Source organism: Pseudophryne corroboree, chromosome 11 (assembly GCF_028390025.1).
Source record: "Pseudophryne corroboree isolate aPseCor3 chromosome 11, aPseCor3.hap2, whole genome shotgun sequence".
Taxonomy (NCBI): domain Eukaryota; kingdom Metazoa; phylum Chordata; class Amphibia; order Anura; family Myobatrachidae; genus Pseudophryne; species Pseudophryne corroboree.
This window is the reverse complement of record NC_086454.1, coordinates 198,914,143-198,941,999: the sequence shown is the minus strand read 5'-3', so window position 1 is coordinate 198,941,999 and position 27,857 is coordinate 198,914,143. Positions and strand designations below refer to the sequence as shown.

Sequence of the window (27,857 nt, the reverse complement as noted above, 5' to 3'; positions counted from 1 at the left end):
TGCGGATGACTCTGCAGCACCGAATGAGAGAACTCCAGGTCCTCCTCAGCCAGGGTATCAAATTTGTAGAATTTTGCAAACGTGTTTGCCCCTGACCAAGTAGCTGCTCGGCAAAGTTGTAAAGCCGAGACCCCTCGGGCAGCCGCCCAAGATGAGCCCACCTTCCTTGTGGAATGGGCATTTACATATTTTGGCTGTGGCAGGCCTGCCACAGAATGTGCAAGCTGAATTGTACTACACATCCAACTAGCAATCGTCTGCTTAGAAGCAAGAGCACCCAGTTTGTTGGGTGCATACAGGATAACAGCAAGTCAGTTTTCCTGACTCCAGCCGTCCTGGAAACATATATTTTCAGGGCCCTGACAACATCTAGCAACTTGGAGTCCTCCAAGTCCCTAGTAGCCGCAGGTACCACAATAAGCTGGTTCAGGTGAAACGCTGACACCACCTTAGGGAGAAACTGGGGACGAGTCCGCAGCTCTGCCCTGTCCGAATGGACAATCAGATATGGGCTTTTGTGAGACAAAGCCGCCAATTCTGACACTCGCCTGGCCGAGGCCAGGGCCAACAGCATGGTCACTTTCCATGTGAGATATTTCAAATCCACAGATTTGAGCGGTTTAAACCAATGTGATTTGAGGAATCCCAGAACTACGTTGAGATCCCACAGTGCCACTGGAGGCACAAAAAAGGGGTTGTATATGCAGTACTCCCTTGACAAACTTCTGGACTTCCGGAACTGAAGCCAATTCTTTCTGGAAGAAAATCGACAGGGCCGAAATTTGAACCTTAATGGACCCCAATTTGAGGCCCATAGACACTCCTGTTTGCAGGAAATGCAGGAATCGACCGAGTTGAAATTCCTCCGTGGGGGCCTTCCTGGCCTCACACCATGCAACATATTTTCGCCAAATGCGGTGATAATGTTGTGCAGTCACCTCCTTCCTGGCTCTGACCAGGGTAGGGATGACCTCTTCCGGAATGCCTTTTTTCCCTTAGGATCCGGCGTTCAACCTCTATGCCGTCAAACGCAGCTGCGGTAAGTCTTGGAACAGACATGATCCTTGCTGAAGCAAGTCCCTTCTTAGTATCTCTTGAAGTTCCGGGTACCAAGTCCTTCTAGGCCAATCCGGAGCCACGAGTATAGTTCTTACTCCTCTCCGTCTTATAATTCTCAGTACCTTGGGTATGAGAGGCAGAGGAGGGAACACATACACCGACTGGTACACCCACGGTGTTACCAGAGCGTCCCAGCTATTGCCTGAGGGTCTCTTGACCTGGCGCAATACCTGTCCAGTTTTTTGTTCAGACGGGACGCCATCATGTCCACCTTTGGTCTTTCCCAACGGTTCACAATCATGTGGAAGACTTCCAGATGAAGTCCCCACTCTCCCGGGTGGAGGTCGTGCCTGCTGAGGAAGTCTGCTTCCCAGTTGTCCACTCCCGGAATGAACACCGCTGACAGTGTTATCACATGATTTTTCGCCCAGCGAAGAATCCTTGCTGCCATTGCCCTCCTGCTTCTTGTGCCGCCCTGTCTGTTTACGTGGGCGACTGCCGTGATGTTGTCCGACTGGATCAGCACCGGTTGACTTTGAAGCAGAGGTCTTCCTAGGCTCAGAGCATTGTAAATTGCCCTTAGCTTCGGTATATTTATGTGGAGAGAAGTTTCCAGACTTGACCACACTCCCTGGAAATTTCTTCCCTGTGTGACTGCTCCCCAGCCTCTCAGGCTGGCATCCGTGGTCACCAGGACCCAGTCCTGAATGCCGAATCTGCTGCCCTCTAGTAGATGAGCACTCTGCAGCCACCACAGAAGAGACACCCTTGTCCTTGGAGACAGGGTTATCCGCTGATGCATCCGAAGATGCGATCCGGACCATTCGTCCAGCAGATCCCACTGAAAAATTCTTGCGTGAAATCTGCCGAATGGAATCGCTTCGTAAGAAGCCACCATTTTTCCCAGGACTCTTGTGCATTGATGCACTGACACTTGGCCTGGTTCTAGGAGGTTCCTAACTAGCTCGGATAACTCCCTGGCTTTCTCCTCCGGGAGAAACACCTTTTTCTGGACTGTGTCCAGAATCATCCCTAGGAACAGCAGACGTGTCGTCGGAATCAGCTGCGATTTTGGAATATTTAGAATCCACCCGTGCTGTCGTAGAACTACTTGAGATAGTGCTACTCCGACCTCCAACTGTTCTCTGGACCTTGCCCTTATCAGGAGATCGTCCAAGTAAGGGATAATTAAGACGCCTTTTCTTTGAAGAAGAATCATCATTTCGGCCATTACCTTGGTAAAGACCCGGGGTGCCGTGGACAATCCAAACGGCAGCGTCTGAAACTGATAGTGACAGTTCTGTACCACGAACCTGAGGTACCCTTGGTGAGAAGGGCAAATTGGGACATGGAGGTAAGCATCCTTGATGTCCAGGGACACCATATAGTCCCCTTCTTCCTGGTTCGCTATCACTGCTCTGAGTGACTCCATCTTGATTTGAACCTTTGTATGTAAGTGTTCAAAGATTTAGAATAGGTCTCACCGAGCCGTCTGGCTTCAATACCACAAATAGTGTGGAATAATACCCCTTTCCTTGTTGTAGGAGGGGTACTTTGATTATCACCTGCTGGGAATACAGCTTGTGAATTGTTTCCAATACTGCCTCCCTGTCGGAGGGAGACGTTGGTAAAGCAGACTTCAGGAACCTGCGAGGGGGAGACGTCTCGAATTTCCAATCTGTACCCCTGGGATACTACTTGTAGGATCCAGGGGTCCACTTGCGAGTGAGCCCACTGCGCGCTGAAACTCTTGAGACGACCCCCCACCGCACCTGAGTCCGCTTGTACGGCCCCAGCGTCATGCTGAGGACTTGGCAGAAGCGGTGGAGGGCTTCTGTTCCTGGGAAGGGGCTGCCTGCTGCAGTCTTTTTCCCTTTCCTCTACCCCTGGGCAGATATGACTGGCCTTTTGCCCGCTTGCCCTTATGGGGATGAAAGGACTGAGGCTGAAAAGACGGTGTCTTTTTCTGCTGAGATGTGACTTGGGGTAAAAAAGGTGGATTTTCCAGCTGTTGCCGTGGCCACCATGTCCGATGGACCGACCCCAAATAACTCCTCCCCTTTATACGGCAATACTTCCATGTGCCGTTTGGAATCTGCATCACCTGACCACTGTCGTGTCCATAAACATCTTCTGGCAGACATGGACATCGCACTTACTCTTGATGCCAGAGTGCAAATATCCCTCTGTGCATCTCGCATATATAGAAATGCATCCTTTAAATGCTCTATAGTCAATAAAATACTGTCCCTGTCAAGGGTATCAATATTTTCAGTCAGGGAATCCGACCAAGCCACCCCAGCGCTGCACATCCAGGCTGAGGTGATCGCTGGTCGCAGTATAACACCAGTATGTGTGTATATACTTTTTAGGATATTTTCCAGCCTCCTATCAGCTGGCTCCTTGAGGGCGGCCGTATCTGGAGACGGTAACGCCACTTGTTTTGATAAGCGTGTGAGCGCCTTATCCACCCTACGGGGTGTTTCCCAACGCGCCCTAACTTCTGGCGGGAAAGGGTATAACGCCAATAATTTTCTATCGGGGGAAACCCACGCAACATCACACACTTCATTTAATTTATCTGATTCAGGAAAAACTACCGGTAGTTTTTTCACACCCCACATAATACCCTTTTTTGTGGTACTTGTAGTATCAGAAATATGTAACACCTCCTTCATTGCCCTTAACATGTAACGTGTGGCCCTAATGGAAAATACGTTTGTTTCTTCACCGTCGACACTGGAGTCAGTGTCCGTGTCTGTGTCGACCGACTGAGGTAATGGGCGTTTTAAAGCCCCTGACGGTGTTTGAGACGCCTGGACAGGTACTAATTGGTTTGCCGGCCGTCTCATGTCGTCAACCGACCTTGCAGCGTGTTGACATTATCACGTAATTCCCTAAATAAGCCATCCATTCCGGTGTCGACTCCCTAGAGAGTGACATCACCATTACAGGCAATTGCTCCGCCTCCTCACCAACATCGTCCTCATACATGTCGACACACACGTACCGACACACAGCACACACACAGGGAATGCTCTGATAGAGGACAGGACCCCACTAGCCCTTTGGGGAGACAGAGGGAGAGTTTGCCAGCACACACCAAAACGCTATAATTATACAGGGACAACCTTATATAAGTGTTTTCCCTTATAGCATCTTAATATGTAATAATATCGCCACAAAAATGCCCCCCCTCTCTGTTTTAACCCTGTTTCTGTAGTGCAGTGCAGGGGAGAGCCTGGGAGCCTTCCCACCAGCAGTTCTGTGAGGGAAAATGGCGCTGTGTGCTGAGGAGAATAGGCCCCGCCCCCTTTTCGGCGGGCTTCTTCTCCCGTTTTTCTGACAACCTGGCAGGGGTTAAATACATCCATATAGCCCCAGAGGCTATATGTGATGTATTTTTAGCCAGCATAGGTACTTGCATTGCTGCCCAGGGCGCCCCCCCCAGCGCCCTGCACCCTCAGTGACCGTTGGTGTGAAGTGTGCTTGAGAGCAATGGCGCACAGCTGCAGTGCTGTGCGCTACCTTAAGAAGACTGGGAAGTCTTCAGCCGCCGATTTCTGGACCTCTTCTTTCTTCAGCATCTGCAAGGGGGCCGGCGGCGCGGCTCCGGTGACCCATCCAGGCTGTACCTGTGATCGTCCCTCTGGAGCTAGTGTCCAGTAGCCTAAGAAGCCAATCCATCCTGCACGCAGGTGAGTTCACTTCTTCTCCCCTAAGTCCCGCGTTGCAGTGAGCCTGTTGCCAGCAGGACTCACTGAAAATAAAAAACCTAACAAAACTTTTACTCTAAGCAGCTCTTTAGGAGAGCCACCTAGATAGCACCCTTCTCGGCCGGGCACAAAAACCGAACTGAGGCTTGGAGGAGGGTCATAGGGGGAGGAGCCAGTGCACACCACCTGATCCTAAAGCTTTTACTTTTGTGCCCTGTCTCCTGCGGAGCCGCTATTCCCCATGGTCCTTACGGAGTCCCCAGCATCCACTTAGGACGTCAGAGAAATGGGGGGGAAAATGGGAAGAAATCATGTCGACCTTTTGACCTGTCAACCTTAAGTGGTCAACCTAATGACTGTCGACCTAAGCTGTGTCGACCCAACGACTGTTTCCCCATTCGAGTGGCTGCTGGCACACAAAACACAAATTCCCCCATAGAGTGAGGAGAAGCATTAGCCTGGGCATATTTATTTAAAAATATGTGGAAAAAAAGTGTGCCCATTACCCTAGAATGAAGAAACTTTATAGCAGCATATTGCAGCCATAAGGCATGTTTTTTTTCCAGGTGAATGTAGCAATCTAAGTCACTGGGACTCTTCTGGGTTCAGATCCTGGCCTGCACTGCTCTCCAGCTAAACACATGCAATGGCAAAATATTGTAATTGGCATTGCAAACATCTCTAGCCTTTCAGAGATGGAGCATTAGATCCCTCTCCAGCAGGGCTGTCCCTTTGAAGTTAAAGGGCTTACAGTCTTACACCACCCAAAGAAGATCCAAAATGCTACACTTTGCAGATCTTGTTACATGCAGTCCCCATGGGTCAGTATGTAAACAAGATCTGCAAAGCATAGCTTTTCAGATCTTGCAGGCATGGGCTAACCTCATCTTCAGATGCGGCAGATGCAAGAGTAGGTGACCAGAAAAAGAGGAGTTATTTCCAATATCTCCTTCTTTCTCTCGTTATATTCCTGCAACACTTCATTTTCAGCTGATAATGCAAGTGATAGGGAACAGCATTAATCACAGCAACCTATTTACAAAAGCACCTGTAAAAAATAATCAATAACGGTTACACCTCATGAGCCTTCTGACTGAGAATATTTGGCTGAAAGGTCTATGTAGCTTTCCAAGTGTACAAGCTTCAGAAAGTGATTTATAACATTAAACATCTTGAGCATGTAATGAGAAGGATAACAGTCTTCTGGCTTGGAGACTTTATTAAGGACAAGGGTGGTCATTCCGAGTTGTTCGCTCGGTAATTTTCTTCGCATCGCAGCGATTTTCCGCTAATTGCGCATGCGCAATGTTCGCACTGCGACTGCGCCAAGTAAATTTGCTAAGAAGTTTGGTATTTTACTCACGGCATTAAGAGGTTTTTTCTTTGTTCTGGTGATCGTAACGTGATTGACAGGAAGTGGGTGTTTCTGGGCGAAAACTGTCCGTTTTATGGGAGTGTGTGAAAAAACGCTGCCGTTTCTGGGAAAAACGCGGGAGTGGCTGGAGAAACGGGGGAGTGCCTGGGCGAACGCTGGGTGTGTTTGTGACGTCAAATCAGGAACGAAACTGACTGAACTGATCGCAGTGGCAGAGTAAGTCTCGAGCTACTCAGAAACTGCAAAGACATTTCTAATCGCAATTTAGAGAATCTTTCGTTCGCAATTTTGCTAAGCTAAGATTCACTCCCAGTAGGTGGCGGCTTAGCGTGTGCAATGCTGCTAAAAGCAGCTTGCGAGCGAACAACTCGGAATGAGAGCCAATGTCCGTCTACACAGTAAGCAAAAATAAACTGATACATATATTGGTTTGCATTAATGTTGTGCTAATATTTTATTAGCTAGAAGGTAGCAACTAAGGTGGTCTTTCCGAGTTGGTCGCGCGTAGCAACTTTTTGCTGCTCTTGCGATCAACTTGACGCCGCCTATAGGGGAGTGTCACAGCAGGGCTGTGATCGCATGTGCAGCTTTGCTATGCTAAAAAAGTTTCCTGCAAAACAAGACCAGGGTCAGTCCTACTTACCCTGTGTGACGGATCCAGCGACGAAGGTCCCGGGATTGACGTCAGACATCTGCCCTCCAAACACCTGGACACGCCTGCGTTCGGATCTCCATGCCCGGAAAACGGTGAGTAGATGCCACGGAACGCCTCCTTGCTGTCAATCCTCTTGCGATCGCGCTAGCGATCACTTTCTTCTTAGGTCTGCCGTTGCTGAGCAATGATGCACGTTCGCATAACGTCCGCCGTGCATGCGCAGTTCTGTCCCGTTCGCACTGCAGCGAAGAACCGCTGCGTGCGAACGGGCAGGAATGACCCCCTAAGATACTGCTTTAAAAAAAATTAAGTCTACAGAAAGTTTCACCTAGTAAGTCAAAATACATATTGTAGGAGATGAAGATAGATGTTTCTCTTACGTCCTAGAGGATGCTGGGGTCCGCATCTCACAGTAGGCCCTTGAACATTTCCAGCTCCAGGCCCATGTGGCTCTTAATCCGGCCTTGGACGGGTCCACTAGGAGCCAATAGCACTTTAAGAGTTTCAGAGTGTGGGCTGGCTCCTCCTTCTATGCCCCTCCTACCAGACTCGGTTTAGAAAGTGTGCCCGGAGGAGCCGGTCACAGCTAGGGGAGCTCTCCTGAGTTTTCCTAGTAAAATGTTGTTTTAGAGTTTTTTGTTTTACAGGGAGGCTGCTGGCAACAGCCTCCCTGCAGCGAGGGACTGAGGGGGGGAGCAGTGTCCGCCCTGCGGGGTCTGAGCCACTGTCTCCGCTGACTGGACACTGAGCTGCAGAGGGGTCTGATCGTTCTCCGCCACAGGGGACCGCTCGCCCCAGCAGCATGCCGCCACCCCCTTCCAGAGCTGAAGAATCGGTGGCGAGTGAGACACCGACCCCCCTAGCAAGCGGGGGGTCGGTGTGAAGATGGCGGCAACAGAGTAGGAGCGCAGTATTAACTGCGCTTCGGGGATGGCTCAGCGGTACATGGTGCGGCGCTGTGAGGGGTGCCCTGAGCCAGCGCTACACCCTACACTGGTCCAGAAGCCTGTCGGGGTCCCAGGATCTCAGCCAGCACTAAATCCTCAGGCCAGTATAATCAGAAGAAGAGCGGGAAGACAGCGCCATTTTGGGGGCGGAGCTTCTCCTCAGAGCAAACCCAGCAGCGTTTCAGCGCCATTTTCCTGCCTGCACAGCGCTGACCAGGGGGTTGTAGAAGGGGGGAGGCTGCAATACGACTGTGTATCCTATTAAGGTGCACAGTCAGCGCTGACAAGGGGTCACCCTTTGGTTAAAGCGCTGTGTGTGGGTTGGCTCCAATCTCTGTCTCTCTTGCCATTCTTGGGGGGGAAATTCTTTCTGCCCTCACGTGTGTGTGTGTGTGTGTGTGTGTGTGTGTGTGTGTGTGTGTGGTGTTTGGTGGTCTCCTTTAGCTACGTCCAGGGAAACTGTGTCATATGCTGCGGAGGATATGTCCTCACAGGATGATCCCATTCCATGTAATCAGGATAGCATTGGTTTAGCACAGATTACAGCAAGGGAACCTGAATGGTTTTCCTCTATCAAATCTTGGATTACTCAGATTTCTGACAGGGTTGCGAGTAAAGAGTCTCCAACCCAGGTATTACAGAACTCCATGGCAGTATGGCCCGATTCTGGTACCTCATGACGCCCCGCTATATACCCCCAGAAACGTGCGCTTGTTAACATCACGCAAGATGACACGGATACCGATTCTGATACCACAGACGGTAATGGGGATGTGTTGCGGGGTCTGCCTCTCTTGCAAAGGGGGTGCAATTAATGATAGAGGCTATTAGGGATGTGTTAAATATAAATGATACCACACCTGAACAGGTTGAGGAGGCTTTTTTCACTGAAAATAAGAAAGCCTCGCTAACCTTCCCTGCGTCAAAGGAATTGAATGCTATATTTGAGAAAGCATGGGAAAATCCGGAGAAGAAATTCCGGATCCCTAAAAGGGTCCAGGTGGTGTTTCCTTTCCCTGAGGAGGATAGAAAAAAATGGGAAAACCCGCCTATTGTTGACGCATCTGTGTCCAGACTCTCAAAAAAGGTGGTTTTACCTGTTCCAGGATCTACCGCCTTAAAGGAGCCGGCTGATAGAAAAATTGATAATACACTTAAATCAATGTACACTGCTTCAGGGGCCATATTACGTCCCACTATTGCTAGTGCATGGATTGCAAGGGCTATAGTAAAGTGGTTGGCTACCTTAGAGGATTTGGATACGATGGATAGAGGGGATGTTGAATTGTTTTTTTGCGTAACATTCACAATTCAGCAGGTTTTATGGTAGAATCCATGAAAGACCTGGGTTCCATGGCTGAGGGGATCTCTTCCATGTCTGTTTCCGCTTGTCGGGGACTGTGGCTGCGCTAGTGGTCTGCCGACGCGGAATCCAGGAAAAGTGTGGTGTCCCTACCCTACACAGGTCAGGCTCTCTTTGGGGAAGCTTTGGATGCTTGAATATCCACGGCTACAGCGGGTAAGTCTCAGTTTCTTCCCTCAGCTGCTCCTGCTCCGAAGAAATACTTCTCTTCATCAGCATCTCAGTCCTTTCGGCCTAACAAGCCTAGAAAGGCCAAACTGTCCAATACCTTCTTAAGGGGAGGACGAGTTAAATCCAAGAAACCTGCTGCTGCAGGTTCCCAGGAACAAAAGCCTGCTTCAGGTACGCCAAAGTCCTCCGCATGACTGTGGAGGTGGGGCCGGTGGGGGCGAGACTCGGACAGTTCAGTCACGTCTGGGTATCGTTCGGCCTGGATCCCTGGGTGATAGATATTGTGTACCAGGGATACAGGCTGAAATTTCAAAATCTTCCTTCTCACCGATTTTTCAAATCAGGCTTGCCAGTTCTGCTGGTAGACAGAACTGTACCCCAGGAAGCTGTCCAGAAGTTTGTGGAGGCACAGGTCATTGTACCAGTTCCTCCTCATTTACAAACCACAGGTTACTATTCGAACCTTTTCGTGGTACCGAAACTGGATGGTTCGGTCAGGCCCATTCTGAACCTAAAATCACTGAACCCCTTTCTAAAGGAGTTCATGATGAAGTCTCTCAGGGCGGTGATATCAGGTCTGGAAGAGGGGAAATTCCTGGTATCCCTGGATATCAAGGATGCGTACCTCCACATTTCGATTTGGCTGCCGCATCAGGCTTATCTCCGTTTTGCATTATCGGACTGTCATTTCCAGTTCCAGGCCCTGCCATTCGGCCTCTCAACAGCACCAAGGGTGTTCACCAAGGTGATGGCAGAGATGATGGTTCTCCTCCGCAAACAAGGGGTGACCATTATTCCATATCTGGACGATCTGCTGATAAAGGCTTCGTCCAAGGAGAAGCTGTTGTAGTCCATTGTTCTCACAACGCACCTACTCAGAGTCCACGGTTGGATTCTGAATCTCCCAAAGTCACATTTGTAACCGACCCAGAGGTTGTCTTTTCTAGGGATGATCCTTGACACAGAAGTGCAGAGGGTGTTTCTCCCGCAGGAAAAGGCATTGGTGATACAAGCAATGGTCCGGGATGTCCTGAAGCCAGCCCAGGTGTCAGTTCATCACTGCATTCGCCTTTTGGGAAAGATGGTCGGTGGCCTCTTACGAGGCTCCCCAATACGGGAGGTTCCATGCTCGGGCCTTCCAACTGGATCTCCTGGACAAGTGGTCAGGATCTCATCTCCACATGCACCAGAGGATTAGTTTGTCGCCAAAGGCCAGGTTTTCACTCCTCTGGTGGCTCCAATTGCCTCACCTTCTGGAGGGCCGCAGGTTCGGGATTCAGGACTGGGTCCTTCTAACCACGGATGCGAGCCTTCGGGGCTGGGGGGCAGTCACTCAGGGGGAAACATTCCAAGGAAGGTGGTCAAGTCTGGAAGCCGGCCTGCCCATGGAACTAAGAGCCGTCAACAACGGTCTTCTTCAGGCAGCCCATCTTCTAAGAAATCGGGCCATTCAAGTGCAGTCGGACAATGTAACGACAGTGGCCTACATAAACCGACAGGGCGGAACAAAGAGTAGAGCTGCAATGTCAGAGGTGACAAGAATCATCCTCTGGGCAGAAAGACACACTCTCAGCAATCTTCATTCCGGGAGTAGACAACTGGGAAGCAGACTTCCTCAGCAGACACGATCTCCATCCAGGGGAATGGGGTCTCCATCCAGAGGTGTTCAAGGACATTACAGACCTTTGGGGGTTACCCCAAATAGACATGATGGCCTCTCATCTCAACAAGAAGCTTTGACGCTATTGTTCCAGGTCGAGGGACCCACAAGCAGTGGCAGTGGACTCCCTGGTGTCTCCGTGGGTGTTCCGGTCGGTGTATGTGTTTCCATCTCTTCCATTCATTCCAAGAGTTCTAAAGCTCGTAAGGAGCTCGTAAACTTATACTGTCACGGTGTGTGTCTCCTGTTTTTTGTTGGATATTTTTTTAGTAGTAGTACTACAGGTACCAGCGGGCCTGGTTTTCCACCGCATGCTGGTACTTGTGGTTCTCCAAGTACCAGCTTGCAGGGGAGGCTTGCTGGGATATGTAGTACTGCTACTAAAAACAATATTCTCATTTTTTACACAAGGCTATCAGCCCCCCATCCGCCGCCCTTGGATGGGGGGGGACAGCCTCGGGCTTCACCCCTGGCCCTTGGGTGGCTGGAGGGGGGGACCCCTTGATTTAAGGGGTTCCCACTCCTCCAGGGTACCCCGGCCAGGGGTGACTAGTTGGGTATGTAATGCCAGGGCCGCAGGGACCTAGATAAAAGTGTCCCCCGGCTGTGGCATTATGTACCTGGCTAGTGGAGCCCGGTGCTGGTTTAAAAAATACGGGGGACCCCTACGCTTTTTGTCCCCCGTATTTTTTGAACCAGGACCAGGCGCAGAGCCCGGTGCTGGTTGATTAAATATGGGGGAACCCCTGACATTTTTTCCCCCATATTTTTTTAACCAGGTCTGGCTCAAAGAGCCCGAGGCTGGTTTTGCTTAGGAGGGGGGACCCCACGCATTTTTTTCCTGAAAATTTAACGCTTTCCCACCCTTTCCCACTGATAAACTTGCACGGATCTCATGGATCCGTGCATGCCTATCAAAACACGGTTAAAAAAAAGCAGGTCTGTTTTAAATCTGCTTTTTTTTACGATTTGTATTTTTTCACGGCAGTGTTTGGCTATTGCCGGCAGTGTTCGTGAAATACACTTTTTAGTAAATTACCGAGTTGTATCAAAAAACAGTCGTATTTGACCGATGGTGTATTCATTCGTATTTTTTTCTTTGACTTCCAAAAAAATACGAATGCCCTCATCACTGCCGAGATTTGAGTTTAGTAAATTCCCGAGATGACACTTTGAAGAAAAAACACCATCTCGGTCAAAATCGGGAGCTTAGTAAATATACCCCCAAGTGTGCCTATTTGCTATTGTTCTGATAAGTTAATCATATTGCTACAGAGAGGCGATGACGATGACAAGAGCGCCTGTCGGGACCCTGACGGTCACAATGATTGCTACATTTATTGGATTTATTTATTTACTTCAAAATTTTATCACTGGTAACTTTATTTATTATATATATATATATATATATATATATATATGTTTTAATTATTACATTTAAAACAACACATAGGAAAAATGCTGAAAAGAATGACATTTCAGCTAAAAGTGGACAACATATTCTTACCCAGCTCAGCATTAGTCATGCAGCGCTTATGTTCGGCATGGTATTGCGTATGAAGTGGGCATCGGCAGTAGAAAGAGCCTCGAGTGTTGATACACTGACCATTAATGCAATTTGACTCATCTACGCATTCGTCCACATCTGTGAGTCAATGAGTGAAAGATAAATTTTCAGCAACAATATACAGAGTGGTCTGTACTTAACTATGTAACTATGTAATATACAGAGTGGTCTGTACTTATAATAAGAATTTACTCACCGGTAATTCTATTTCTCGTAGTCCGTAGTGGATGCTGGGAACTCCGTAAGGACCATGGGGAATAGCGGGCTCCGAAGGAGACTGGGCACTCTAAGAAAGAATTAGGACTACCTGGTGTGCACTGGCTCCTCCCTCTATGCCCCTCCTCCAGACCTCAGTTAGGGAAACTGTGCCCGGAAGAGCTGACACAATAAGGAAGGGATTTGGAATCCCGGGTAAGACTCATACCAGCCACACCAATCACACCGTACACTCGTGATACTATATCCAGTTAACAGTATGAACAACAACTGAGCCTCACGAACAGATGGCTCATAACAATAACCCTTTAGTTAGGCAATAACTATATACAAGTATTGCAGACAATCCGCACTTGGGATGGGCGCCCAGCATCCACTACGGACTATGAGAAATAGAATTACCGGTGAGTGAATTCTTATTTTCTCTGACGTCCTAGTGGATGCTGGGAACTCCGTAAGGACCATGGGGATTATACCAAAGCTCCCAAACGGGCGGGAGAGTGCGGATGACTTTGCAGAACCGAATGAGCAAACTCAAGGTCCTCCTCAGCCAGGGTATCAAACTTGTAGAATTTTGCACATGTGTTTGAACCCGACCAAGTAGCAGCTCGGCAAAGTTGTAAAGCCGAGACCCCTCGGGCAGCCGCCCAAGAAGAGCCCACTTTCCTCGTGGAATGGGCTTTTACAGATTTAGGATGCGGCAGTCCAGCCGCAGAATGTGCAAGTTGAATCGTGCTACAGATCCAGCGAGCAATAGTCTGCTTAGAAGCAGGAGCACCCAGCTTGTTGGGTGCATACAGGATAAATAGCGAGTCAGTTTTCCTGACTCCAGCCGTCCTGGAAACATATATTTTCAGGGCCCTGACTACGTCCAGTAACTTGGAATCCTCCAAGTCCCGAGTAGCTGCAGGCACCACAATAGGTTGGTTCACATGAAAAGCTGAAACCACCTTAGGAAGGAATTGGGAACGAGTCCTCAATTCCGCCCTATCCATATGCAAAATCAGATAAGGGCTTTTACAAGACAAAGCCGCCAATTCTGATACACGCCTGGCCGACGCCAAGGCCAACAGCATGACCACTTTCCACGTGAGGTATTTTAGCTCCACGGTTTTAAGTGGCTCAAACCAATGCGACTTTAGGAAATCCAACACCACGTTGAGATCCCACGGTGCCACTGGAGGCACAAAAGGGGGCTGAATATGCAGCACTCCTTTAACAAAAGTCTGAACTTCAGGCAGTGTAGCCAGTTCTTTTTGGAAGAAAATCGACAGAGCCGAGATCTGGACCTTAATGGAACCCAATTTTAGGCCCATAGTCACTCCTGACTGTAGGAAGTGCAGAAATCGACCGAGCTGAAATTCCTCCGTTGGGGCCTTCCTGGCCTCACACCAAGCAACATATTATCGCCATATGCGGTGATAATGTCTTACGGTCACTTCTTTCCTAGCTTTAATCAGCGTAGGAATGACTTCCTCCGTAATGCCCTTTTCTTTTAGGATCCGGTGTTCAACCGCCATGCCGTCAAACGCAGCCGCGGTAAGTCTTGGAACAGACAGGGCCCCTGCTGCAGCAGGTCCTGTCTGAGCGGCAGAGGCCATGGGTCCTCTGAGATCATTTCTTGAAGTTCTGGGTACCAAGCTCTTCTTGGCCAATCCGGAACCACAAGTATAGTTCTTACTCCTCTCCTTCTTATTATTCTCAGTACCTTCGGTATGAGAGGCAGAGGAGGGAACACATAAACCGACTGGTACACCCACGGTGTCACTAGAGCGTCCACAGCTATCGCCTGAGGGTCCCTTGACCTGGCGCAATATCTTTTTAGCTTTTTGTTGAGGCGGGACGCCATCATGTCCACCTGTGGCCTTTCCCAATGGTGTACAATCATTTGGAAGACTTCTGGATGAAGTCCCCACTCTCCCGGGTGGAGGTCGTGCCTGCTGAGGAAGTCTGCTTCCCAGTTGTCCACTCCCGGAATGAACACTGCTGACAGTGCTAACACATGATTTTCTGCCCATCGGAGAATCCTTGTGGCTTCTGCCATCGCCATCCTGCTTCCTGTGCTGCCCTGACGGTTTACATGGGCGACCGCCGTGATGTTGTCTGACTGGATCAGCACCGGCTGGTGTTGAAGCAGGGGTCTTGCCTGACTTAGGGCATTGTAAATGGCCCTCAGTTCCAGAATATTTATGTGTAGGGAAGTCTCCTGACTCGTCCATAGTCCTTGGAAGTTTCTTCCCTGTGTGACTGCCCCCCAACCTCGAAGGCTGGCATCCGTGGTCACCAGGACCCAGTCCTGTATGCCGAATCTGCGGCCCTCTAGAAGATGAGCACTCTGCAGCCACCACAACAGCGACACCCTGGTCCTTGGAGACAGGGTTATCAGCCGATGCATCTGAAGATGCGATCCGGACAACTTGTCCAACAGATCCCACTGAAAGATCCTTGCATGGAACCTTCCGAATGGAATTGCTTCGTAAGAAGCTACCATCTTTCCCAGGACTCGCGTGCAGTGGTGCACCGACACCTGTTTTGGTTTTAGGAGGTCTCTGACTAGAGATGACAACTCCTTGGCCTTCTCCTCCGGGAGAAACACCTTTTTCTGTTCTGTGTCCAGAACCATCCCCAGGAACAGTAGAGGCGTTGTAGGAACCAGCTGCGACTTTGGAATATTCAGGATCCAGCCGTGCTGTTGTAGCACTTCCCGAGCCAGTGCTACTCCGATCAACAACTGTTCCCTGGACCTCGCCTTTATAAGGAGATCGTCCAAGTATGGGATAATTATAACTCCCTTTTTTCGAAGGAGTATCATCATTTCGGCCATTACCTTGGTAAATACCCTCAGTGCCGTGGACAGACCAAACGGCAACGTCTGGAATTGGTAATGACAGTCCTGTACCACAAATCTGAGGTACTCCTGGTGAGGAGGGTAAATGGGGACATGCAGGTGTTAGGGTCTCCTGCCCTGTGCTGCCACGTCGTCATGGCAACCGGGAGACAAGTGCTAGCGGAGTAACCTGAGCGCAGCTGATACTCCGGTTCGAGTCTTTTGCTGTGCAGTGGTTACAGGCTCTGTGCACGGCAGGGGATCCGGTGCTGGTTTTTGTGCTCACATTCTGTGAGGTCTGAGTGGGGCGTGGACAGCACCTGCTATATAAGGCCTCTTCTCAGGTTAAGCAGATGCTGCTGAATCTTTGTTGGTTAGTTAGTTCCTGAAAGTTAGCCAGTACTGTGTAGCTTTGTATTTGTTGTTGCTTACTGCATATAGGCCTTGGGATTTGGTACTACACTCTGCCAATCCAGACCTAGCAGTAAGACTGGAGTCAGTCATTTAACTTGCTGGGGTTCTTTTGCTACTCTGTGAACTTAGCAAGTTTGCGGCTGTATTCTCAGACTTGCCTGCCTAAATCCTGTCTCACTGTGCAAGGTGTTCAGGTGTCAGTTTAGTGGCAGTAAGCTGAACCTGTGCACTGCAAGTGAGGATTAGGATTGTGGAGACTCTCCTTGTGTCTATCATTCCATCTCTGACCAAGGAGTTTACTGCCACACCCGTTGGTAACCCTTTAGGGTTTTGCTGTTGCCCTTAGCAACAGCATTTCGGGTTCTCTACGTATTAAAACACAACATCTTGCTTTTTCCATCTGAGCATTCTTAATACTAGGGAGACACCCAGTTTCTTAGCCTCTGGGCTTCTCTGTTCACTTTGTGTTTATTTTGTTACCCTATCACCTTCTGTGTACGTAATGTCATATTCCCCAGTCTGTCTGTGAGTTCATTTGTTTTGCATCCCTATCTGTTCAGACACCAGTACATTCCTGCAGGCACTGGTGTGCATAACAGTTCAGACACCAGTACATTCCTGCAGGCACTGGTGTGCATAACAGTTCAGACACCAGTACATTCCTGCAGGCACTGGTGTGCATAACATATTCAGCAGCCTAATACTCCTGTTGAAATTTTGTGGGAATATGGAGCATACTCCTCAAAATACGTTGCAACAGGTGGTCGATCAGATGCAGGTCCTGACTCGACAATTTAATGATTTGTCCATTAAAATGCACACCTCCCAGGCCGCTGGCGGAGCTCCCGCAGCAGCAGCACCTTCAGGGGTTAAGGAGCCGAAAGTAAATCTCCCGGATCGTTTTTCTGGAGATCGCACGCAGTACTTTTGTTTCAAGGAGAGCTGCAAGCTATACTTCCGGCTTAGGCCTCAGTCTTCTGGGTCGGAGATTCAGCGGGTGGGCATAGTGATTTCCTTGCTACAAGGAGACCCACAGGTCTGGGCATATGGGTTGCAGCCTGACTGTCCGTCGCTTAAAAGTGTTGATGCTTTTTTTACGGCACTGGGCATGTTGTACGATGACCCTGACAAGACGGCCTCAGCCGAGGCTCAGATTTCGATCCTTAAGCAAGGGCGAAGGCCAGTTGAGGTTTACTGTACGGAGTTTCGGAGGTTGGCCCATGATACCCAGTGGAATGACCCAGCCCTGAGACACCAGTACCGAAGAGGTCTTTCTAACCAGATAAAAGACCAACTGGTACAATATCCCTTGCCTGATAGCTTGGATCAGCTCATGCAGTTATCCATCCGGGTGGATAGACGGCTGAGAGAGCGTAGGCTTGAAAGGGAGACCGAGGTTTCTTTCTTTCCCAAGGGAACCTCAGACTCCGAGGAGCCTATGCAGATTGGGGCTACCCGCCTCTCCTCGCGTGAGAAGACGCGGAGGAGACAGCAGGGGTTGTGTTTGTACTGTGGGAATAAAGGTCATGTGGTAGTATCATGCCCAGAAAAGCCGGAAAACTTCAGGGCCTGAGGGTGATGGGAAATATCCTGTCAGGCCAGAAGTCAGAATTTCCCAAGAAGACTTTTATCATTCCGGTGACCTTGAAGATCCTCGGTCAAACTGTCAAGACTGAGGCCTTTGTGGACAGTGGGGCCGACGGGGTTTTTATGGACCGCCAATTCGCCCTGAAACACTCTGTTCCCTTAGTACCCTTGGCATCGGAAATTGAGATTTGTGGGTTAAACGGGGAACCATTATCCCAAGGTAAAATTACCTCTTGCACTAGCCAGATTTCTTTGTTTATTGGAGCCACACACTCTGAAAAATTGTCCTTTTATGTGACTGTCTGTACTTTTGCCCCATTGGTGTTGGGGTTACCCTGGTTAAGGGCCCACAATCCTCAATTTGACTGGGTCTCTGGGGAGATTCTTAGTTGGGGTCCTGATTGTTTCAGGAGTTGCTTGAGCCTTCCAGTCAGGCTCTCGCAGCTAAGTTTGCCAGGATTGCCAGGGTGTTATGCAGATTTTGCGGACGTGTTCTCCAAAAAAGTTGCAGAGGTACTACCTCCCCATCGCCCCTATGACTGTGCCATTGATTTGTTGCCAAATGCTAAGCTTCCCAAGAGCAGGTTGTACTCCCTGTCACGTCCTGAGACTCAGGCTATGGCAGAGTACATTCAGGAGAACTTGGCTAAGGGATTTATCAGACCTTCACAGTCTCCAGTTGGGTCGGGGTTCTTCTTCGTGGGTAAAAAGGACGGTTCATTGCGACCCTGCATCGACTTTAGGGAATTGAACCGTATCACGATTAAAAACTCATACCCACTGCCTCTCATTTCGGTCTTGTTTGACCAGCTTCGTACTGCCACCATTTTTTCTAAGATTGACCTACGCGGGGCGTACAATCTAATCCGAATAAGAGAGGGGGATGAATGGAAGACTGCCTTTAATACCCACTCAGGGCATTATGAATATTTGGTGATGCCTTTTGGGCTCTGTAATGCCCCGGCAGTCTTCCAGGATTTCATGAACGATGTACTCAGGGAATATTTGGATAGATTCTTAGTTGTATACTTAGATGACATCCTAATCTTCTCCCATTCCCTGGAGGAACATCGGAAGCATGTACGCTTAGTCCTCCAGAAACTCAGAGACCACCGGCTTGGGGCGAAGCTGGAGAAGTGCGAATTTGAAGTTCAGCAAATCGCATTTCTAGGATATATTATCTCCCCAGAAGGTTTCCAAATGGAGGGTTCCAAGGTACAGGCAGTCCTGGATTGGGTGCAGCCCACTAGTTTGAAGGCGCTTCAGCGTTTCCTGGGCTTTGCGAATTTTTATAGACGATTTATCGCTGGATTTTCGTCTATAGTGGCGCCCTTGGTGGCACTCACTAAGAAAGGGGCGGATGTTGCTCACTGGTCTTGTGAGGCTAAAGCGGCTTTTGCCCGTCTCAAAAGGGCATTTGTATCGGCCAAGGTGCTGCGACACCCAGATCCAGAGCGTCCTTTTGTGGTGGAGGTGGATGCCTCTGAGATGGGTATTGGGGCAGTGCTCTCTCAGATGGGAGTGTCTGATAATCGCCTTCATCCCTGTGCTTACTTTTCCCGTAAATTTTCGCCTGCCGAGATGAATTATGACGTGGGTAACCGGGAATTGTTGGCTATTAAGGATGCACTCGAGGAGTGAAGACACTGGCTTGAGGGGGCTAAGTTTGTGGTCTCAATTCTCACCGACCATAAGAATCTGGCATATTTAGAGTCAGCGAAGCGTCTCAATGCCAGGCAGGCACGATGGGCTTTGTTTTTTGCTCGCTTTAATTTTTTGATAACATATCGCCCTGGGTCAAAAAACATCAAGGCTGATGCGCTCTCGCGGAGTTTTGCTCCAATCCAGGAGACCACCGAGGAGCCGTTGCCCATTGTGTCCCCATCATGTATTAAAGTGGGCATTACCCAGGACCTCTTATCATTAGTCCTTAGAGCACAGGAGCAGGCTCCTCCAGACCTTCCGGTAGGTCTTTTGTTTGTGCCTCCTAGGTTAAGACAGCGAGTGTTCCTGGAATTCCATGCCAAGAAGTCGGCAGGTCACCCGGGTATTGCCAGAACTCGGGAGTTGCTATCTAGGGCGGTGTGGTGGCCCTCGGTGGCTAAGGATGTGGATCAGTGGGTTCGGGCATGTGACATCTGTGCCCAAAATAAGACTCCTAGAGGGGTTCCTGTTGGCCCATTACATCCACTCTCTATTCCATCTAAGCCATGGACCCACATTTCAATGGATTTTGTGGTGGACTTGCCCAAATCCTCGGGGATGACAGCCATCTGGGTTGTCGTTGACAGGTTTTCGAAGATGGCGCACTTCGTTCCACTGGTTGGGCTGCCATCGGCCAGACGCCTGTCTGAATTATTTATGCTGCATGTTGTGCGTCTCCACGGGTTGCCACTTGATGTGGTCTCTGACCGCGGATCCCAGTTTGTGGCCAAATTCTGGAGGGCATTTTGTTCCGATCTCCAGATTTCTGTCAGCTTGTCGTCAGGCTACCATCCGCAGTCTAATGGGCAGACTGAAAGGGTGAACCAGTCCTTGGAGCAGTTCCTCAGGTGTTATGTCTCCAAGTGTCAGACTGACTGGGTTGCTCATCTGTCCATGGCGGAGTTTGCCTATAACAACGCGGCTCACTCTGCTACAGGGATCTCTCCCTTCCTTTGTGTGTATGGGCATCATCCTAAGGCCAATTCTTTTGACCCCCTGGACTCCACGCCTGGTGGTTCCTCTGTGGTTTCGGTCCTTAGAGGTATTTGGAGGAAAGTGAAGAAAGCCCTTGTGTCTGTGTCATTAGTGACCAAAAGGGTTTTTGATAAGCGGAAAAGACCCTGCAGCTTCAAATTAGGAGACTTCGTCTGGTTGTCTACCAAGAATTTGAAGTTGAGACAGCCATCTCATAAGTTAGGCCCCCGGTTCATCGGCCCTTATAAGATCACCAGGGTTATCAATCCGGTGGCATTTCAGTTAGATCTGCCCCGTTCTTTGGGTATCAATAAAACATTTCATTGTTCCCTTTTAAAACGGGCGATTAGTAATCCTTCTTCCAGTGGAAGACCTTCCCCTCTTCTGATACGTGGCCAGAGGGAGTTTGTTGTTGAAAGGATTCTTGACTCCAAGATGGTTCGGGGTCGGCTGTCATTTTTGGTGCACTGGAAGGGGTATGGCCCGGAGGAGCGGTCGTGGGTGCGCAGTTGTGATCTTCATGCCCCCAGACTGATACGCTCATTCTTCTCGCAGTTCCCCGATAAACCCGGTGGTAGGGGTTCTTTGACCCCTCGTCAGAGGGGGGGTACTGTTAGGGTCTCCTGCCCTGTGCTGCCACGTCGTCATGGCAACCGGGAGACAAGTGCTAGCGGAGTAACCAGAGCGCAGCTGATACTCCGGTTCGAGTCTTTTGCTGTGCAGTGGTTACAGGCTCTGTGCACGGCAGGGGATCCGGTGCTGGTTTTTGTGCTCACAGTCTGTGAGGTCTGAGTGGGGCGTGGACAGCACCTGCTATATAAGGCCTCTTCTCAGGTTAAGCAGATGCTGCTGAATCTTTGTTGGTTAGTTAGTTCCTGAAAGTTAGCCAGTACTGTGTAGCTTTGTATTTGTTGTTGCTTACTGCATATAGGCCTTGGGATTTGGTACTACACTCTGCCAATCCAGACCTAGCAGTAAGACTGGAGTCAGTCGTTTAACTTGCTGGGGTTCTTTTGCTACTCTGTGAACTTAGCAAGTTTGCGGCTGTATTCTCAGACTTGCCTGCCTAAATACTGTCTCACTGTGCAAGGTGTTCAGGTGTCAGTTTAGTGGCAGTAAACTGAACCTGTGCACTGCAAGTGAGGATTAGGATTGTTGAGACTCTCCTTGTGTCTATCATTCCATCTCTGACCAAGGAGTTTATTGCCACACCCGTTGGTAACCCTTTAGGGTTTTGCTGTTGCCCTTAGCAACAGCATTTCGGGTTCTCTACGTATTAAAACACAACATCTTGCTTTTTCCATCTGAGCATTCTTAATACTAGGGAGACACCCAGTTTCTTAGCCTCTGGGCTTCTCTGTTCACTTTGTGTTTATTTTGTTACCCTATCACCTTCTGTGTACGTAATGTCATATTCCCCAGTCTGTCTGTGAGTTCATTTGTTTTGCATCCCTATCTGTTCAGACACCAGTACATTCCTGCAGGCACTGGTGTGCATAACAGTTCAGACACCAGTACATTCCTGCAGGCACTGGTGTGCATAACAGCAGGTAAGCATCCTTGATGTCCAGTGATACCATGTAATCCCCTTCGTCCAGGCTTGCAATAACCGCCCTGAGCGATTCCATTTTGAACTTGAACCTTCTTATATAAGTGTTCAAGGATTTCAAATTTAAAATGGGTCTCACCGAACCGTCCGGTTTCGGTACCACAAACATTGTGGAATAGTAACCCCGTCCCTGTTGAAGGAGGGGTACTTTGGTTATCACCTGCTGGGAGTACAGCTTGTGAATCGCCTCCAGCACCGCCTCCCTGTCTGGGGGAGTAGTTGGCAAGGCTGATTTGAGGAAACGGCGAGGGGGAGACGTCTCGAATTACAGCTTGTACCCCTGAGATACCACTTGTAGAATCCAGGGATCCACCCGTGAGCGAACCCACTGGTCGCTAAAGTTCCGGAGACGGGCCCCCACCGCACCTGGCTCCACCTGTGGAGCCCCAGCGTCATGCGGTGGACTTAGAGGAAGCGGGAAAGGACTTTTGTTCCTGGGAACTTGCTGTTTGGTGCAGCTTTTTCCCCCTACCTCTGCCTCTGGGCAGAAAGGACGCGCCTTTAACCCGCTTGCCTTTCTGGGGCCGAAAGGACTGTACCTGATAATACGGTGCTTTCTTTGGCTGTGAGGGAACATGGGGTAAAAATGTCGACTTCCCAGCCGTCGCTGTGGAAACGAGGTCCGAGAGACCATCCCCAAACAATTCCTCACCCTTGTAAGGCAAAACCTCCATGTGCCTTTTAGAATCCGCATCACCTGTCCACTGCCGAGTCCATAATACTCTCCTGGCAGAAATGGACATTGTATTTATTCTAGATGCCAGTTGGCAAATATCCCTCTCATCCCATCTCTCATGTATAAGACTACGCCTTTAATATGCTCTACAGTTAGCAATATATAGTGTCCCTGTCAAGGGTATCAATGTTATCAGACAGGGAATCTGACCACGCAGCTGCAGCACTGCACATCCATGCTGAAGCAATAGCCGGTCTCAGTATAATACCTGAGTGTGTATATATAGACTTCAGGATAGCCTCCTGCTTTCTATCCGCAGGCTCCTTTAGGGCGGCCGTATCCGGAGACGGTAGTGCCACCTTCTTTGACAAGCGTGTGAGCGCTTTATCCACCCTAGGGGATGTCTCCCAACATATCCTATCCTCTGGCGGGAAAGGGTACGCCCTTAGTAACTTTTTGGAAATTACCAGTTTCTTATCGGGGGAAACCCACGCTTCATCACACACTTCATTTAACTCTTCAGAAGGGGGAAAAACCACAGGCTGCTTTTTCTCCCCAAACATAATACCCTTTTTTGTGGTACCAGGGTTAATGTCAGAAATGTGCAACACATTTTTCATTGCCGTAATCATGTAACGGATGGCCCTATTGGAATGTACACTAGTCTCATCGTCGTCGACACTGGAGTCAGTATCCGTGTCGACATCTGTGTCTGCCATCTGAGGTAGCGGGCGTTTTTGAGCCCCTGATGGCTTTTGAGACGCCTGGGCAGGCACGGACTGAGAAGCCGGCTGTCCCACATCTGCTATGTCATCAAACCTCTTATGTAAGGAGTTGACACTGTCACGTAATTCCACAAAGTCCTTTGGGGAGACAGAGAGAGAGTATGCCAGCACACACCACAGCGCTATAAATCACAGGGATGTACACTATAATGAGTGATTTTACCCTATAGCAGCTATATATATAGTATTTGCGCCTAAATTTAGTGCCCCCCCTCTCTTTTTTACCCTATTGAGCCTGGAAACTGCAGGGGAGAGCCTGGGGAGCGTCCTTCCAGCGGAGCTGTGAGAGGAAATGGCGCCAGTGTGCTGAGGGAGATAGCCCCGCCCCCTTCACGGCGGACTTCTCTCGCTTTTTTTATGGATATATGGCAGGGGATTTTACACATATATAGTCTTAATGACTATATTATGTGTATTTCTCTATCGTCCTAAGTGGATGCTGGGGTTCCTGAAAGGACCATGGGGAATAGCGGCTCCGCAGGAGACAGGGCACAAAAGTAAAGCTTTTACAGGTCAGGTGGTGTGTACTGGCTCCTCCCCCTATGACCCTCCTCCAGACTCCAGTTAGATTTTTGTGCCCGACCGAGAAGGGTGCAATTCTAGGTGGCTCTCATAAAGAGCTGCTTAGAGAGTTTAGCTTAGGTTTTTTATTTTACAGTGATTCCTGCTGGCAACAGGATCACTGCAACGAGGGACAGAGGGGAGAAGAAGTGAACTCACCTGCGTGCAGGATGGATTGGCTTCTTGGCTACTGGACATGAAGCTCCAGAGGGACGATCACAGGTACAGCCTGGATGGTCACCGGAGCCACGCCGCCGGCCCCCTCACAGATGCTGAAGCAAGAAGAGGTCCAGAATCGGCGGCTGAAGACTCCTGCAGTCTTCTTAAGGTAGCGCACAGCACTGCAGCTGTGCGCCATTTTCCTCTCAGCACACTTCACACGGCAGTCACTGAGGGTGCAGGGCGCTGGGGGGGGGGCGCCCTGGGAGGCAAATGAAAACCTTTAAAAAGGCTAAAAATACCTCACATATAGCCCCAGAGGCTATATGGAGATATTTACCCCTGCCTAAATGTACTAAATAGCGGGAGACGAGCCCGCCGAAAAAGGGGCGGGGCCTATCTCCTCAGCACACGGCGCCATTTTCTGTCACAGCTCCGCTGGTCAGGAAGGCTCCCAGGTCTCTCCCCTGCACTGCACTACAGAAACAGGGTATAACAGAGAGGGGGGGCAAAATAAATGGCAATATATTAATATAAAAGCAGCTATAAGGGAGCACTTAATCATAAGGCTATCCCTGTCATATATAGCGCTTTTTGGTGTGTGCTGGCAGACTCTCCCTCTGTCTCCCCAAAGGGCTAGTGGGTCCTGTCTTCGTATAGAGCATTCCCTGTGTGTCTGCTGTGTGTCGGTACGTGTGTGTCGACATGTATGAGGACGTTATTGGTGTGGAGGCGGAGCAATTGCCAAATATGAGGATGTCACCTCCTAGGGGGTCGACACCAGAATGGATGCCTTTATTTGTGGAATTACGGGATAGCGTCAACTCGCTTAAGCAGTCGTTTGCCGACATGAGGCGGCCGGACACTCAATTAGTGCCTGTCCAGGCGCCTCAAACACCGTCAGGGGCTGTAAAACGCCCCTTGCCTCAGTCGGTCGACACAGACCCAGACACAGGCACTGATTCCGGTGGTGAAGGTGACGAATCAACCGTATTTTCCAGTAGGGCCACACGTTATATGATTTTGGCAATAAAGGAGATGTTACATTTAGCTGATACTACAGGTACCACTAAACAGGGTATTATGTGGGGTGTGAAAAAACTACCAGTAGTTTTTACCGAATCAGAAGAATTAAATGACGTGTGTGATGAAGCGTGGGGTGCCCCGATAAAAAACTGCTAATTTCAAAGAAGTTATTGGCTTTATACCCTTTCCCGCCAGAGGTTAGGGAGCGCTGGGAAACACCTCCTAGGGTGGACAAAGCGCTAACACGCTTATCAAAACAAGTGGCGTTACCCTCTCCTGAGACGGCCGCACTTAAAGATCCATCAGATAGGAGGATGGAAAATATCCAAAAAGGTATATACACACATGCAGGTGTTATACTACGACCAGCTATTGCGACTGCCTGGATGTGCAGTGCTGGGGTAGTTTGGTCAGAGTCCCTGATCGAAAATATTGATACCCTGGACAGGGACAATAATTTACTGTCGTTAGAACAAATAAAGGATGCATTTCTTTATATGCGTGATGCACAGAGAGATATCTGCACACTGGCATCACGGGTAAGTGCTATGTCCATTTCGGCCAGAAGAGCTTTATGGACACGACAGTGGACAGGCGATGCGTAGAGGAGTTATTTGGGGTCGGTCTATCGGATTTGGTGGCCACGGCTACGGCCGGGAAATCCACCTTTCTACCTCAAGTCACTCCCCAACAGAAAAAGGCACCGACCTTTCAACCGCAGCCCTTTCGTTCCTTTAAAAATAAGAGAGCAAAGGGCTATTCATACCTGCCACGAGGCAGAGGACGAGGGAAGAGACAGCAACAGGCAGCTCCTTCCCAGGAACAGAAGCCCTCCCCGGCTTCTACAAAAGCCTCAGCATGACGCTGGGGCTTCGCAAGCGGACTCGGGGGCGGTAGGCGGTCGTCTCAAGAATTACAGCGCGCAGTGGGCTCACTCGCAGGTAAATCCCTGGATCCTGCAGATAATATCTCAGGGGTACAGGTTGAAATTAGAGACAGAGCCACCTCGCCGTTTCCTGAAGTCTGCTTTACCAACGTCCCCCTCAGAAAGGGAGACGGTTTTGGAAGCCATTCACAAGCTGTATTCTCAGCAGGTGATAGTCAAGGTACCTCTTCTACAACAAGGGAAGGGGTATTATTCCACTCTTTTTGTGGTACCGAAGCCGGATGGCTCGGTAAGGCCTATTCTAAATCTGAAGTCCTTGAACCTGTACATAAAGAAGTTCAAGTTCAAGATGGAGTCACTCAGAGCAGTGATAGCGAACCTGGAAGAAGGGGACTTTATGGTATCCTTGGACATCAAGGATGCGTATCTCCACGTTCCAATTACCCCTCACACCAGGGGTACCTCAGGTTCGTTGTACAAAACTGTCACTATCAGTTTCAGACGCTGCCGTTTGGTTTGTCCACGGCACCTCGGGTCTTTACAAAGGTAATGGCCGAGATAATATTTCTTCTTCGAAGAAAAGGCGTATTAATTATCCCATACTTGGACGATCTCCTAATAAGGGCAAGGTCCAGAGAACAGCTAGAGATGGGTTTAGCACTATCTCAAGAGGTGCTAAAGCAGCACGGATGGATTCTGAATATTCCAAAATCCCAATTAATGCCGACAACTCGTCTGCTGTTCCTGGGGATGATTCTGGACACAGTTCAGAAAAAGGTTTTTCTTCCCGAAGAAAAAGCCAAGGAGTTATCTGACCTGGTCAGGAACCTCCTAAAACCAGGAAAGGTGTCTGTACATCAATGCACAAGAGTCCTGGGAAAAAAAAAAAAAAAAAAATGGTAGCTTCTTACGAAGCAATCCCTTTCGGCAGATTCCATGCAAAGGGATCTGTTGGACAAATGGTCAGGGTCGCATCTTCAGATGCACCTGCGGATAACCCTGTCGCCGAGGACAAGGGTATCCCTTCTGTGGTGGTTGCAGGAGGCTCATCTATTGGAGGGCCGCAGATTCGGCATGCAGGATTGGATCCTGGTGACCACGGATGCCAGCCTGAGAGGCTGGGGAGCAGTCACACAGGGAAGAAATTTCCAGGGAGTGTGGTCGAGCCTGAAAAAGTCTCTGCACATAAGCATTCTGGAACTAAGAGCAATCTACAATGCTCTAAGCCAGGCGGAACCTCTGCTTCAAGGAAGACCGGTGTTGATCCAGTCGGACAACATCACGGCAGTCGCCCATGTAAACAGACAGGGCGGCACAAGAAGCAGGAGGGCAATGGCAGAAGCTGCCAGGATCCTTCGCTGGGCGGAGAATCACGTGATAGCACTGTCAGCAGTATTCATCCCGGGCGTGGACAACTGGGAAGCAGACTTCCTCAGCAGACACGACCTTCACCCGGGAGAGTGGGGACTTCATCCAGAAGTTTTCCACATGCTATTAAACCGTTGGGTAAAACCAATGGTGGACATGATGGCGTCTCGCCTCAACAAAACACTGGACAGGTATTGCGCCAGGTCAAGAGATCCGCAGGCAATAGCTGTGGACGCGCTGGTAACACCTTGGGTGTACCAGTCGGTATATGTGTTTCCTCCTCTGCCTCTCATACCAAAGGTATTGAGGATTATACGGCAAAGAGGAGTAAGACTAGTGGCTCCGGATTGGCCAAGAAGGACTTGGTACCCGGAACTTCAAGAGATGGTCACGGACGATCCGTGGCCTCTACTTCTGAGAAGGGACCTGCTTCAGCAGGGTCCTTGTCTTTTTCAAGACTTACCGCGGCTGCGTTTGACGGCATGGCGTTTGAATGCCAGATCCTAAAAGGAAAAGGCATTCCAGAAGAAGTCATTCCTACCTTGATAAAG

General features: G+C 49.6%; 1 protein-coding gene across 1 annotated transcript in view; it reads right to left on the bottom strand.

Annotated features, from left to right (window-relative positions):
- LTBP3 (latent transforming growth factor beta binding protein 3) overlaps positions 1–27,857 on the bottom strand; it is a 282,983-nt gene that overhangs the window by 64,109 nt on the left and 191,017 nt on the right. Inside the window, exon 20 of the mRNA XM_063945201.1 lies at positions 12,454–12,591. Within this exon, the coding sequence (XP_063801271.1) occupies positions 12,454–12,591 (138 nt within the window). The remainder of the gene's footprint in view (positions 1–12,453; positions 12,592–27,857) is intronic.